General features: G+C 38.3%; 1 protein-coding gene across 1 annotated transcript; it reads right to left on the bottom strand.

Moving 5' to 3' along the window:
• Positions 1–1943: 1943 nt before the first annotated feature.
• On the bottom strand, positions 1944–15801 carry LOC146635507 (Fc receptor-like A). The gene is made up of 4 exons (XM_085350155.1): positions 15675–15801; positions 6710–6979; positions 6236–6481; positions 1944–2035 (listed from the first exon to the last, which is right to left on the bottom strand). Exons 1-4 carry the CDS (start codon positions 15799–15801, stop codon positions 1944–1946), a joined length of 735 nt encoding a protein of 244 aa, XP_085206281.1.
• Between the last annotated feature and the right edge of the window lie 575 nt (positions 15802–16376).

Here is a 16376-nt window from a genome sequence, read left to right on the forward strand (position 1 = left end):
GATCAGGGGAAGTGGATGCACACGGGGAACACAGGTGACACTGATAATCATAACAAGACACGGCAGGAGTGAACGTAACACTGATGGGAGATGGGCAAAGTAAAACAGGAAGTACACAGAGGTTCAAACAGGAGGAGAGAGAGCACGGGGAGAACGCAGACATAACGGGCTGGGGAAAACATAGAATAAAACACAAAGAGAGACGAGGGCTCATAAATACACAGAGGGGCACACAGGGGGTAAGAGTCACGAAGGGAAAACACATAAGGAACAACGTAACAGATCAACCCAGGAAGCATGGCCTAAATAAAGAACAAAATACAAAAATACATGAAAACTAAGAATACTGGGCCCACATGGCCCAGGACCATGACAGTTAGTCTTAGAAGCTGTTATTGAGTTTGCTTCAGCTGGGCCAGAAACTTATTATTATTATTATTATTATTATTATTATGTATTCACTTAATCTGAAAAACTTCTTGACACTCAATCTTTACCTAGATACCTTTGGTGTAGCAAAATAATTTATAATTGCTTTAGTTTTAGTTTAGTTTAGTTTAGTTTTTTCAATAGGAAGAGGGCCATGTGACACATCAAACTTATTGGTAATGTCACAAGAAAAACAATGGTGTGCTTGGTTTCAACGTAACTTTCTCAGAGAGACAGCAAATGATTTGTGCAGAAATGAAGACACCCAATCTGGTAATGGGACAAAAGCACAACCTTTACAATTTAATAATAACACTGAGAGAAGAAAGGATGAAAACCCAAATCAGAGTCAGGTGGACAAGAAAATCAGCCTAAACAAAGACACAAGTCAAAGACTGATACCTGCATTAAAGAAAACAGAAAACAAAACACAAAGAGTTCACCTACTGAAAAGAAGAAAGTAAAAAAAGGTAGAAGGACAAAAGGCTAAATTACAGATATTTAAAGAGAGAAAAAATGATTGGTTTTTTGGTTTTTTTTTTTATATTTATATTTTATATTCAGTGTACGGTTGCAGTTACTAGGTCCATAGTGTGGTGTCTTGCAGATTTGCTTAACAAGCAAAAATCCCAGTGGGAGATACAAACCCCTTAGGTCTTGTGTCAGGACGGACATCCAGTGGAACAATCTGATCAGTTGAAACATGAGTTACCTGCTGTTGAACCTCCTCAATAATACCTGTTTTGTAATCTTTTGTGTAGGCATTTACATAAACTACATAAATGTGATCCTGTGCTTCCAAAGTGCAGCAAGGTGTATATCGAGTGCTGAGTTCACCGGGAATAAAAGAAGAATGAAAAACACAAAAAAAATTTAAAAACACAGCAGACAGTGGCTGCAGTGGACACTTTTCATTGTTTTTAACCCTTAGTGCAACTTCAGGTCTTTGTATGTTAGAAATGTGTTGTGCTCCATAGGTCTCATGGACCAACAACAACACCCACCCACCATCTCTATGGTGTGCCAAAAGGTTTTGTGTGTGTGTGTGAGAGTGTTCATCTTTTTTTTTAAATTCTTTTCAGAATCATTATTTTAATTGTATCATGTTTATGAAATAAATCTAAATATTCCTCTGAATCCCTTAGTATTGTTTTCATATTCAAACACTCATACTAATGTCTTTTCACATACTACTACTACTAATAAAAATATATGAAATATTTCGATGCTAGCTGCTGGTATTCTGAAGTTTAGGCAGATTTTAGACAATGGAGCATCAGATTTCTTTGAATTTCATTTGAAGTTTGTGCCTTTATTAGATCGTGACAATTAGTGAAAGGCGGAGAAAGTGAGGGGTGGGGGGTGACATTCAGGGCTAATGGAGAATCCACACGTCTGTATTGAGCACAAAAATAATGCATACATTTAAAAAAAAAATCTAAATACCAGGTAAGCAATAAAACCTGAGAAACATTAGTGTGATCCTGGCACACACAGATTCCTGGGTTTCACTTTTAGAGCTGATCACTCAGTTTGGCTCCATATGTTACTCCAGCTCTTTTCCAGGTCAGCTCTCTGCCCACACTGCTGCACTCCTCCCCCGCAGCTGAGCCACAAACCACACTTCCCATGAACAGAACAAGTTTATTCTTGTTTTTGTTTCTTTTTCTTTAAAAAAAAATGAAAATGAATGATGCATTATTTAACTTCAAGTGGCAGCAAAGGATTTACATGTGTGACAAATTTTGTGTTCGCTCGACTTCACTTCCCATTTTGGTTATTTCTTACATGTTTCTGTGATGAGCATTTCACAAGTTTCAAAACCTTTTTTAGAAAATAAATCAAATATTAGTTATTTTTCAACAATTTTTATTTTCGTTTTTTAATTTCAATAACAAACCAAACAAAAAACATATTCTTTATTTGCACACCAAACCCCACTCCAAACACTTTCCCATTACCCCTTGTAATCTCATGTGATCTTGTGAATTTTGTGAGTCCAGGCAACTTACCACTCATGGAGCAGAACCATGCAAAGATAAGCAACATGTAATTACACGTTTATAACATGTGAGAGCTTTGATTTTAATAAAATGGACATTGGATGGCAATGTGCATAGACACTCTACTAAAAAAACATAACGATTGTTAAAATGTTACAATTTTAACAAAGCAATTTTTTAAAATCTCCTTTACATATCAAGTATGGCTTTAAGTGGGTTTTGTCAGGATACACTGTGTGGCAGGGAGATTTTAAACCCAATCTGTAGGACTGCAGAGACAAAGGGCAAACACGAGAAGAATGCCTTATAACTGGAACTCACAGAAGAATGCAAAACAAAGCTGGGCTTCAGCCAGAAGTGCAAAAACCAAAACCATGGAACACAAAAATATAGCTTTTTATTAAAAGTGTAATAGAACACAACAGGGAACTGAGGAAAACTGAGTGATTAAATATATGCACAAGATAAGAGCAACACAGCTGGGGAAGCAGAAACATTGGCAAAATAATAACATGAGAAGACCTAATTTAGTTGTACACAGGAAACATGGAAGAGCCTGTGAAAAAATAACAAAAGACAAAACCAAAACACCAAAAGCAGAAAACTAAAAGAAAATGTTTAATTCAATTTAATTCACTGTTCGATTCAACATTACAACAACAGTCACCACAAGGCACAAATAAACATGAACTGAAACTCGACTAGATCATTACCACAAACTTAGAACTATAATTTAAAAAACACTGGAAAAAAAGAAAGAAAGAAAACTCTTAAATCGGAACAAAGAAGAGTAAACTCGAAGCACCCAGTCAACGACCCAGGAACCATGACAGGTTTGCCTCCTTTCTGCAGTTTACTGTTCAGGTGTTTGAAGTTTGCTCATTGTGGCCTGTAAGAAAGGGGACAAAAATACTATTATATAATACTTAGCTTTTAGAGGAAGTTGATGTTCAGGCTCTTTTTTTTAACTTAATGTAGCCAGATGGGCTACTGTCCATTGCTCTCTCATGCTCTCACTTTCTGTAGCGCTGCTAGTCAGGTAAGTCAAGTTGCACTTTAATTGGAGGGTGGGGTCTGCAAAGGGCCATTACTTTAAAAGGCAACATCAGAGTAGCTTGAAATTGACATAGAATCCCTGTGAGTTTGTATACTGTCAATATAAACTGCAGTTAGTCTGTGGAAAGATGAATTTTCATTTTAAGAGCATTCTGAAGTCATTGAAAGAGTATTAACCAGTTTTATTTTTTACAATTATTATAGATGTTTTAAGGCTGTAAAACCCCTCACTACATACTTTATACACTTTTCTCAGACAGGCATGAACATTTTCACACTTTTTTCTCTTGTTTAAACACTATCAAAGTTTAAAGCTTCACAGAAAAATAAGTCCAGTATTGTAGAATGAAACCAAAGATTGAACCCTGTTTTCAGGACCAGAACATGGGAATAGACCAGCTGTGAGAGAATTTAACATTAATGAATCAATGGTACGGAAGTACAGGAAGCAAGAAGAATGAGTTGAGTAAAGTTTGACTTATCTCCCTGCTTTAAATAATGCGTTTTATTATGCGCCTTATGGTCCAAAAAATACTAACTTCTACCTTCCTTTAGAAGTCTGACTTTTTTGTGTGATGGTCAGCATCCTGCTCTGAGCGCTACCGCAGGTGCCTTTGACGGTGCAAAATGTTGTTGGTTTTTGGGGGGAGAAAACTTACAAACATACAGTACAGCACTGCAGAGTCACACTGCTAGTGATCGAAGATTTATGTAAACATGTAGTAGTCTAGGGCCAGGCAACAACATGAGTGAGGCACTCGCTCCCCCCCAAGACCCAAGCAGCCACAGGAAACAAATCCGTTCTTAGTAATGTGATTTATTTATAAAGTGGAAAAAAGAGGAACAACACAACGGGAGTGTCAACACTTCAGGGTGAGCCAAGGCCAAAATAATAAACAAAAACAAATGTACACAAATCCCGCACCCCTGACCTTACCAAAACAAAGTCAAAAATAAAGACAGAGTCTGACCTCCTTAACTAATTCAAAACAGGAGAAAACTGGTGATCAAAAGAAACGGCAGCTCACCCCTACCCACTCCACTTCCACAATATTCAAACAGCACTGCAGCCAGCAGCTGCCAAAGGTACACTGTTGGGTCGTGAGGGGAAACGCGAGGACCTCTCCCACCGTGGCACTCCAGCCTCCTTTTAATGGGCGGGTCCTCCAGCTGGATCCAGTCATGTCAGGGTGGTGTATCCAAGCACCAGTTGGAGCAGGGTCCTGGCACAGCTGAATTAGCATAAACAGATGCATTACCTGCACAGAACAAACACATGAAAATGTAAGTTCGTAACACCCCCTTCCATAAGAATTCAACAACCCTCCTATTGTTTAATTAGTCTGTGGAAACATGATTTTCATATTAAATACTGTTTTGTAAAATGTAGCTCACCTTAGGCCAAAATAGTCTTACTGTCTGGATGGGTGAATAAATGATCTCCTATGGTGAACTCGACTCTTCACCTGCTGGGGGACTCAGGGGCAGTGTGGAGCGTGATAATCCTGAATCTGCCATTGTAATTGAGAATATATGTTTTCTTTTAGGAAGCAAGCATAAATTTTTTTTAATATAAGATCACTGTAAATATTTGTGGAATGTGACTTAACTGTTCTGGCATAATTTTATAAAAGGAAGCAAATAAAGAAAAAAATAAAAATCCAATAAAATGTCCAAATGCTAATAACATAAGAACCCAGTTCTTGAGTTTGTTCTGTCTTGTTTATGATCACAGTGGTGTAAACAGGTTGTTCTGAGATATCGTCTGAAGGGGAAGAATCATCTGTAGGCAAGAGAGGTTATTATGCATGTATGTATTAGAATATATATATTTATACAATAAAACTGTTCTTTGGTAGCCCTCACGCTTTTCTTTTTCTGGCTTTGTGCTGTGGTTTGACCTAAGACAGTTTTAAATCATCAAAGCATCAGCAGTGTCGAAAACAAAAAACCCACATACGACATACCGAGCAGACACAAAAATAATCCCTCGGTGGAGCATATGCCATGTAAAAATACCACACTTCACTTTAAGCTTTTATTTTTTTAATTTAAGATTTTAATTTTGTTATATATAAACTTACTAGAAATTGTATCATTCAGTCTCTCAAACATGCGATACACTTTTAATCGATTTAAATTGATTAAGACAAAAGTCATCCAGTCCCACTGTGACCTTGACTTGGACTGGTTAACAAATTGGATTAAAATTGGTAACAAGCATGAAACTGAGTAATATAGTAGTTATAATTATTTCTCTCTCACCTCCTGGATGGTCTTCATCTCAGTTTGATGTTGCTGTTGATGTCTTTGAGGAAACTAATGAATAGAAGAAAAACAACAGCATTAGAAAAAAATTAAAAGGGAATAAAAGACTATTCTAATAAATCATGTGAACTGAAAAACTGATTACCTCTGTGTTTGCAAGTATTAAGAAATCTGACTATCAGCAGTATCATCATTAAAATAAACAACAAAATCCAACGCAGGAAGAAGACAGGAGTAGAAATAGGGTCATCAGACTGGGTCTCTCCTGAAGAATATGCTGCAATGACACAACTTTATAAATATCTTTGTATGTGTAATTGTGTAATTTGTCTGACTTTAAACATTAAAAATTGCGATATCATTTTTATAACCTAAACATTTTCATCAAGACCAAAAAGCAGAAATCTAGTTGTTAGAGTCACATTTCTCTCTCTATGAAGCCCAGCCATAGAAATAAGTAAATATAGTTTTAGTCTTACATCTGACATGAAGCCAGCTTTCTGGTGATGTTCCAACACCAGAAATGCTGCACTTGTATCGTCCTTCATCAGACCTGGAAACACTGTTAATTTCCATGTTATCAGAAGGGCTCCGGTCTATGAGGCCATCGTCTTTGTAGAAATTTGCTCTTTGGTTGGTGTGAGTTGTCTTGCTTATGCAGCGCAGAGTCACATTGTTTCCCTCAAAAACAGGGAAAACTGGACTCTGTAGGATCACAGAACCATCTGAAGAAAAAGCATAGCATTGTATAGTCTTCACAAGAGAATAGAATATAATAAAACTTCAGAGGCATGGTCTACATACATATCTATATACAAACATAGATAGATAGATTGACAAAAAAAGTCTGAATGACAAATACATTCTGTACAATACAAGACAAAGTGGATAATAAATCTCACCTAATTTTAAAATAAAACTCTTTACTAATTTCACAAATATGATGAACTTACCAGTTATGGTAATGTTGACACTGTTGCTTCTCTGACCCCCTTTATCCTCACACCAGTACTCTGCACTGTCTGTTACATACGTTTGAGTAATTGTGCATGAAGAGGAAGTTGTTTTACTGTTACACGCTGGACTAAAATGTTCTAACAGTTCCTCAGAGGTTTTGACTCCTCTCAGTTCAGCAGAACCATCAGGGCTCTCACAAACAAAAGATAAAGACTTGAATTGAAAGTTTTGGAGTCTGTTAGGAGTCACACGAAGAGTAGCTGCACCTAAAAATTAGAAACATCACAAGATTAATAGTTAACAGAATAATCAAAATTCTTATAAAATGTGTTAGTAAAAGATGATTAAACTTAAAAGGATTTTAATAAACATCATCAACAGACTTGTAAGATGTTTAAGTCAACCCCAACTTACTCACCCCCCAAAAAGTAAAAAGATTATTTATTTTATTAACGTCTCTAACGTACTCACCCCTTTTTTGGGTCAAGCTATTTTGAACATGTGTCCCCAGCAGAATAACTTCAAGCATTACTAGATCAGCACAGGAAAACTTTAAATTATTTCATGTACAGACATATATACAGTAAATCTGAAAATATAAAAATAAACCTAACAACAATTACTCACATAGTCTGAAGCAGGTAGTTGTAATCACCATGTTGCTGACTGCTGACTGACTGAGTAACAGACTAAAATACAACTGAAGAATGTCATTGGGGGAGGGCAGGTTTCCTGTTCCTGTGCAGTTTGTTTAGTCATAATGTCTTCAAAATATATGAGTCTGCAGAATTAAGGTGTAAAAGAGGTCCCCATTACTGGACCTGTTCCTCTGGCTCACTTGAAAAAATGAATTGTGTGCTTATTACATTTCCAAGAGTCCAACTAGTTGCCTGGACATGTGATATCCCAAGATCTCAAACCACAGGAAAATGACTGGGGTTATAATAAGGCTGAAAATGAATACACACTCCACATGTATGCTATTGCTACTTATTGTTGTTTAACCTATCAAGGATTTAAAGTAAAGATAATTCTGTAACAAGCCTTGTAATCATACCTTTCCTACTTTTGGGGGGGTTTGGAGGGACACCTCAATTGCAGAGATAAATAACAGAATAAAATACTTTCTAACAATTTACCATTTCTCTTGTAAGCAGTTGTTACCTGCTATATAGTGCTATTTTTGGAGTAGTTAGGGAAACACTAAACAAAATTAATTAACAACTCCTTGCTTTGTTTCTCAGTCAGTCTGCAGCATGCTCATTTTTGTGTGAAATGTTAATGTCATCACCGCTGAGTGCAGACATTACATTATAAGTCATGAATGCATCCCCACACACAGCCCCAACAGGTTATTAATTCCTAGCCAATTTCTCATTGACATTGCTCCCAACTCTGCATCTGAGCCACTGACTGCACTAGATCATCATGCTGAGCCTGGGAATCAACACCACTGTAGCAGGACATGACCAGATGCTTGGCAATGTGGTAACAATGTCTTTTATTTGCAGCGTTCTTTCTCCTCTGAGTGTCTATGTTGGCAGCTTTTCAGCGCTCCTTCTGCAGCCCAGCGTTCCTCAGCTGCGGCTCCCTCCACTACTCCTTTCTTCTCCAAATCCTAGCAGCTACTGAAATTGTCACGGTCCTGGGTCAGTGACCCAGTGTTTTGTGTATTGTTATTTGTGGTTTGAGATTTCTAATGTTTAGTATTGGTTTTGTTCTGTGCCAGTTTGTTTCCTGCTTTACTTTGACAGTCTGTGCCCTACGTTAATCTTTCTCCCTGGTCCCATCTGTTAATTGGTGTACGCTGTGTCCTCCAGGTGTTTTCCCTTTGCCCTGTTTTCCTCTTGTATTTAGTGTCTGTGTCTGCTCCTGCTCATTGCCGTGTTGTACCCTCATTCTGCCCTGTGTGTTTTTGTTTCCAGTTCAGTTTCCTGCCCTCTTAGTTTTGTTCTGTTTCTTGACTTATGCCTGCAATAAAGCAGTGGACTTTGAGTTTAAATTCTGCCTCCACGAGTCTGCATTTTGGGCCCTTTTTTGTGCATGCCCGCCCACAACCATGACAGAAATAGGGAAAGCGTGGTTAGAGTAATGGCTATGAATTTCTACTTTCAGCAGCATATACAGTTTTTCCACCTACCGATAACAACTTCATCACTAAAATCTGCAATCAATTCAGGAATGAAGCACCTGTATGTTCCTTCATCAGCCTTACTTTGGTGAGTTTCAGTGATACATCTCCTGTTTTCAGTTTCTCAGTGGACACTGACGATCTGTTCTTGTAGGTTGAGTTTTGTATCAAAAAACATTTTTTCTCCTTCATTTATGTCAAACAAAGCTGTATGAAACGTTTCTCGCAGTTAGTATCATGGTTGCTAGGCAACCTGAGCAGCTCGACGAAGGCTAGACGGTCCCATTTCTCAAGCCTCTCACTTCCGCACTTCTCGTACATGCAGCTTTGTGTGACATAAATGAATAATAGCTATAATAAAAATAATAAAAATAATAAAAGCCCTGGAGTTTTAGAATGTAAATCCAATATATATCTATATATCTATATATCTATATATATATATATATATATATATATATATATATATATAGAGAGAGAGAGAGAGAGAGAGAGAGATACACAATACATTGGCATTATAGATCTTGACAAATTAGACATTTTTAATTGAGCTATTTTATTATTTTTCTGAGAATTTCACCAAAATAGCAATTTTTCCATTTACATGGAGAGAATGAAGCATATGAAGGATGAGTCTGGAAAAAAGAGAAAGAACAGCTCATTGCAGAAAGTAAGAATAACACAGAAAGTGCAAAGACCAAAGGGATACATGGATCTGGAAAACCTAATAGTAAAAAGCAGAAACAAATTCTCAGGGAAAAGACACACAAATGCAAACCTTCAAATGGCCACTGAAGAACCTTTGCATTATTCTTAGCAGGTGTTACGAAATTAGTTTCACATCCAGAGACGGCACCGGACTCAGTAGTCATTTCACAAAACCTTTATTCATCTTATTAAGCATGCATCTTCTAGAAGGGGAGACGTGCAAGGCCGGTGTCCCTCTGCAGATCTTCCACTCTTTTGTTTGTTACAGTCAGCTTTATAAAAGCGATCCCATCATAAAACCCCCATGGTGTGCTGCAAACTCTGTGTCTGTGTGTGTATGCACGAGCACGTGAGTGCCTGTGTGTGCACATACCCATGTGTCTATAAAAGTGCACATGAGTGAGTGTGCATGTAGGTGTGGGTGTATTACAGTTAAAGCACTATGTATGTGTCTCTGTATCTGTGGCTTCCTGTCGGTCACAAAAGTAATCTCCTCACCCAAGCTACACCAAATTCCTTTAGACAAAATACAAAACACAGTTAACATATTGCAAACACTGAGACCCCCACTCTGCATCCACTGGGCCATTGGCCTGTTATTGTCTTACATTTACAGATAAGGTGGAGAGTCTCCTGCAAACCTGCTTCCAAGTTATGGCAATTATGAACTTTTATTAAAGGTACAAGCATCAGCAACCCCCAACTGTAACTTCCTGTTTCCAGTGTCCATAAATTCCTCTCCCTCTAAACAATTACACACACTCTCAAGCCTACAGCTAAGCCAAACTAAAACACACAGCCAAATCCTCCCTTATTCCTATGATCTACAGCTGGACCCTCTCATCTAAGCAAATTTAACACATTGTATCCTAATAATTATTTTCTTGTACTCACACAGGTAAATGTCAAAATGACAGGAAGGAAAACCGAAGTAGAGGAAGAGAGAGAAAAATCAGTTTGCACCTGGCTGTGATACACAAAAAAAGAAAGACACGATCCAGAGAAACCTCATTTAGAGCAAATCCTGGAAACATTGAACATTTAAATACAACATATACAACAAACTTTAAAGGAAAACTAAAATAGTTCAACATCATGTCAAGAAGTTTGCTAATGTCTTAACATCAGGTTTATTAATATACTCTGCATACTTTTAAAAACTTGATTTTAACAGTAATCTAAAAAGACAAATCTTCTGTTAATAATTTTATTAAAGGATGAAACACATCAATGGCATTCACTTACAGTAGTGTTCTGTAAATACTTCCTGTTAATGATTCCCTAAAGAAGGACACTGTACTACATTAAAGTCACAGCTCGGCAGTAGTATTTGGGCCTGGATTTTAAAGTCATTGGCCTTCTGTGGGTGGTTGGAGCGCTATTTGAATGGTCATCTAGCCTAGCAGACATTGCACTCCTGTGGGTGGTTGGCCTACAGGAGGGTGGGCCCATGTCCCCTGTCTCTTATCTGGCTCTAAGGTGATACAGTATCACCTTTACGATTTATTTTAATACTCTGGTTCAAAAGTTTTGCACTGTGAATTGGACACTCCATATCAAAAAGCGGCTACATGTCATGCAAATAAGTGCCTGAACATGGAGTTTTTCCACCTATAACTATATAAGTAATTATATAGTTATAGGTGGAAAAACTCCATGTTCTGACAGGTAACAGGTCTTATGGTGCCCCCTTCTGACTAGTAAATACTGTCAAATTTTCAGGTTATATGAGGCCAGAGTTTAATAAAGCAGCTTACTGGTGCATGGCTGCAGAATTTTATAATTGTGGTGGTTACAAGATCAATGTACAGCCTCTTAGTCATATGTAATCCATTTTAGAAGGAGCTATGAACAAAAACTAAAGAGAAAAAATAACTCAAACACACACAAATAGATAACATAGTTGTGAATGTTGTTAAACTGTTAAGTGGATTGATAACTATAGTGAGATTTTTCTGTCTTATTAACTTAAGCATTAATGACTAATGTTTTCTTATCACGGCATTAAAGCAATGTTTGTGATACTCAACTTTTCCGGTTCAATAAACCGTGCATACTGCAGAAGTGTGTCCCTGAAAACATTTTAGACCAATATACAGGTGTGGAGTACTGCTTTTTACAGCTCAGTACACAACATTGAACAGAGTAGATTTTAACAGTCTGACAGGTAGATAAGATCTGAGCAGGCGCAGTTCAGGTTATTTGAAGTAAGGACTTGGCGAGCGTGTTCAACTGGTAACGTACTGACTGCAAAGTGAGCCAACATTTTCTCTGGAACATGCCTCAGCACAAGGGCAGACGATTGTGTAAATCTCGACTCAGTGTATGGAGCACGGTGTTTTTCTACACGGTTATCATTCTTCAACTGACACACATCATTGGAGGTAATGGATCCTCATAATTGATGAAAACAGCCAGTATACTTTTGATATGTGCACTTATAATGCACACAATGTCACAGTGTGTGCAAAGTATTATTAACACCTCTGTTTAACATATGTTAATTAGCACCATCATGTGTGTGACACTGTCAACAAAAAATGATCAGCAGAGGTGGCAATAGTGCAGATACTACTATTAAAAAATACTTCCGTAAAAGTTATGTAATGATTCATCTTCTTTACTGAAGTAAAAGTGAAAAAGTACAAGCTCTGAGTATGAACGTAAAAAGTATCTCTTTGGAGGATGTTTCTACCAGCTATTTTTGGACAAGGATAGCTGAACCTTGTGCTATATTAATGTAATAACAAAATTAATTAATAAATGGGAATTCAAAATTTACTCTAATTTTATTTCAATTGCATTCAGCTTGAATCAGTTACGCAGAACATGAACAGAGAAAAAGAGAGAAAATAATATCTTTATTTTCCATGTCCACATTGTTGAGGTCTACTTTGCTTATAAATTGGAAAATGAGTAAGGATCAAGTAAAGCAGGATTCAGCAGTTGGAGGAACTCTAAAATTGATTGTCAGTGAATCATAACTCAAAATAGTTTCCACTGAGAGCTCCAGTAGATTTTATAGGTGTGCAGGCTGTGATCAGCTGACCTGGGCTACTACCAGTGGCGGTCCTGGCCTGTTTGGCGCCCCGAGCGAACAGTCCCCCCCCCCCACACACACACACACACATAAAACATATTAAGGATTGTACATTAACATAAAGCTGTTGTACACACACACACACACACATATGAAGAGAAAGAGAGTATGCATTACATGCAAACAGCTACCAATCGGCCATCATAATTCGTCATACAATGAGAACAATTGACAATGACTAATTAATATTCAAATCTGTAACATAATATATTGTTTGGAGTTTAAACAACCTACTGTTGTTATTTTTACCATTTCTTCTTGGAGCAACTGTAATCCACATTATTTCCTTAGTGATTAATAAAGTATTCTGATTCTGGTTGTTTCAGGATGACCTGCCATTATCCAACGACACATCTGCTTACCTGTATCTTTTGCTCGTTTCTCTTCCTCTTCTTTTCTCTTTTTTTTAAACTGAGGACCTGATGACTTTGAACTTTTCTTGTCCATCTTACATTGGTTTTCATTTTGCACTCCAGTATGAACATAAATCCCTCAACCCAAGGATCACCACAACATAACCTAACACACTTACACCTTAGTTCACAGATTCACTTTGTCTAAGGTTTATTTCTGGGATTTCGCACAACCCAGGATTCAACTCATGAATACATAGTGGGTTGTGTGAATCCCAGTTGTATGAAATCCCAGCAGTGAGCAGGCGCACCGAGGGCTCTCGCGCTCACTCGTATAGGATTTCGAAAAAACATCGGTGCAAATTATAAGTCTGTATCATAATGTCTGGTGTTTTCGTGTTTGTTATTTTGTTTTTATTTTGTTTTATTTTGCGAGTTGGTTATTAGATGCTGCTCCAGCCACCAGTGAATCCCTCACCGCCCCGCTCTCTCCTCTCTGCGCCGCAAGCAGCAGGCGCACCTCGCAAACGGAGGGCGCCCTTACTCCCAGCAAATGGGCGATAGAAAACCGATCGGTGCCTATGCCATTCCCAATATGCGCTGGCTGATGTCGGGGCAGCATGAGTACGAGCAATTTTTTTGTTTGTTTGTTTTTTTTGCCGATGCCCGTGATGCCACACGATGCCGCCCCTGGCAACTGCCCATGTCGCCCGTATCAAAAACCGCTACTGGCTACTACTGCTGCTCTGAGGTTCACTGCTCTTTGTGGATGTACACAACTGAATTCAACAAAATGTCAGCAAAAGTTTCATAAGTTGCCCTGGCTGATTTAATCCAAAATGACAGTACACTGTTCATGCTCTCTTTTTTTCTAGATGGTATGAAGGTTGAATTCAGTGAATTAATCTGAGCACCATCAGGTAATAATCATATTAGTTTCTGCTGCCCTTTATGTAACCTAACATGAGCACAGCCACTGTGCAGCAATCACACGCTGTTCTTTACTTTAAATCCATCATAGTGCAGCAAACTAACCTGTTTATACTGCACTAACATGCAACTTTTAAATAACACAGTTATTCTACCTCAGTTTGTTTTTCAGCACATTTTACAATATGAAAAAAACATAATGTCACATGTGCAGATCGAATATCTGATTTTAAAATATGTGGAGCTACATGTAAAATATCTGTGAAGGTTCTCAGTCATCCAGGTCATTGTAGTCAAAGGAGCTTGTGAAGAAAAGCGTCTGGACTTCTTTAAGTTGCTTGAAGACGTTTCACCTCTCATCTGAGAAGCTTCTTCAGTTCTAAGGTCCGAAAGAAAACTCCAAAACACAGACTTAACAATGTGGTGTATGCTGTACAGTGCAGCGAGGAATGCCCAGACCTCTACATTGGAGAGACCAAACAGCCACTTCACAAGCGCATGGCACAACACAGAAGAGCCACCTCCACAGGACAAGACTCAGCAGTCCATCTGCATCTTAAGGATAAAGGACACTCTTTCGAGGATGCCAATGTTCACATTTTGGACAGAGAGGACAGATGGTTTGAAAGAGGAGTGAAAGAAGCCATCTATGTCCACTGTGAGCGACCATCTTTGAACAGAGGCGGGGGTTTACGACACCAACTCTCTGCCATCTATAATCCAGTTTTGAGTTCCCTCCCCAGACGGCTTAACGCCCACTCACATCCTGGGCCATCTGACCTCAGGAATTCGGATAAGGTGGGGCCAGGTTTCACAATGAGCCCACCCGAAACCCTGGCTGATTGGGACCCACACCCAGTTTCACACCTTGGCTCAGGCGATTAGAGGATCATCAGGGGTCCTTTTGTCCCTCTGTGGGGGGACACTCCCACTAAGTTACATGTAAACTTTACATTTCCAGTTCATCAGACACCATGAAGTAGTCCTTACCTTTAAATCTAACCCCTTTTCTTTCTCTTCTGTCTTGTCTTCATTATCTTTCTCCATCTCTGAGTGAAGTTAGCTCTCTTTCTTACTAATACAGCAGCTAGACCTTTAGCTGACATTTGTTGAGCTGATAAAAACGAAATAGAAGTTACCTGCCACAAACTGCCCTTTATGCTTGCTTGTCTTTTGGACACATTTGGAGTCATTCCAATGATGTGCAAAAAAAAATAGAAAAAGAAAAAAATACAGAAATAAAAAACAAAAAAACAAAAAACAAAAACAGCCCACTTTAACCCCTGACTTTGTGTCACAATTTTACCTCTTTCAATCTTTTTATACGTCATCCCCTGGTGATTAAAACATGAACAGGACACCTTTCATTTGTTTCTGTTTAGGTTCAAATATGTTTGATATATGAAAGCTCACGGTGATGAAATAATAAGTCCCGTCAAATGCTTTAAAGCAAAAGTAACAAGTCTGTTTTGAAAATTTAAGTAGTAGAAGCAGTACCAGTATCAGCAATTCTTGCCCACTACTTGCACCCAATGTATATTTACAACAATATGTGTATATATTCACCATAAATTTTCACAACTTCATCAAATGCTGACCATAGAGTGTTGTCACAAGACTGCTCTTCAGGGAAATCACTCCCAATGCTGACATGAAACAGGACCAAACAACAAGATTTGCCAACACTTCCATCTGCTGGACCATCTCGACCTAGTCCAGCAGTTTCTCTAGCTTCTCACGATGCTCAGCTGCCTGCTCCTGGAGCATTGCTACCAACTCTGCTACCATTTGAGCCAGTGCCTCCACAACTACACCAGGCAGATCATCATGCTGAGCCTGGATGTCAACACCACTGTAGCAGGACATGACCAGATACTTGGCAGTCCTTTACAACAGTATTTTATTTTATTTTTATTTCATGTATTTTATTTGCAGCGAGCTTTCTTCTCGGAGTGTTTACGTGGACAGCTGTTCAGCTCCCCCTCTGCAGCCAAACGTTCCTCGTCTGCAGCTACATCCACTACTCCCCTCTTCTCCAAACCCCAGCAGCTACTGAAATAGGGAGAGCATGGTTAGAGTAAGGGCTATGAACTCTTAGATAGGGACGTTTTGAACTCAACAACCTATATTGACTAAACACAGATATTTTCACTTTCATTCTTAGAAGTGTCCTGACCTGCATATTTGAACAAATCCATCCATATGACCAAATGTGACACCGTTTTGGTAGTTTTATCTTCTTTTGCTCTGTGTTCAGTCTAATTCAAAATAGTATAAAAAATTCTGCCTTGTTTGGAAGCATTTCCAGAAGAAATTTGTCATTGTGTAGAGTCTGTGAACTCCATGTTTATATTTTGTGTTTATTAATATCCAGTGTTTTAGTGTTATCTGTGCCTCCCTTATATTCCTTGTGTTGTGTCTATTGTTTTTGGTTCTATGTT

Source organism: Diplotaxodon limnothrissa, linkage group LG3 (assembly GCF_057381915.1).
Source record: "Diplotaxodon limnothrissa isolate DT_005_m linkage group LG3, D_limnothrissa_male_GT1.1, whole genome shotgun sequence".
Classification (NCBI taxonomy): domain Eukaryota; kingdom Metazoa; phylum Chordata; class Actinopteri; order Cichliformes; family Cichlidae; genus Diplotaxodon; species Diplotaxodon limnothrissa.

Coding starts and splice junctions, on each gene's coding strand:
- LOC146635507 (XM_085350155.1), bottom strand. CDS start 15,801: ATGTCCTGCTACAGTGGTGTTGACATCCAGGCTCAGCATGATGATCTG. Junction 6,482..6,709: donor TGTCAACATTACCATAACTG/GTAAGTTCATCA, acceptor CTTTTTCTTCAG/ATGGTTCTGTGATCCTACAG. Junction 2,036..6,235: donor AAGCTGGCTTCATGTCAGAT/GTAAGACTAAAA, acceptor TTTGTGGCTCAG/CTGCGGGGGAGGAGTGCAGC.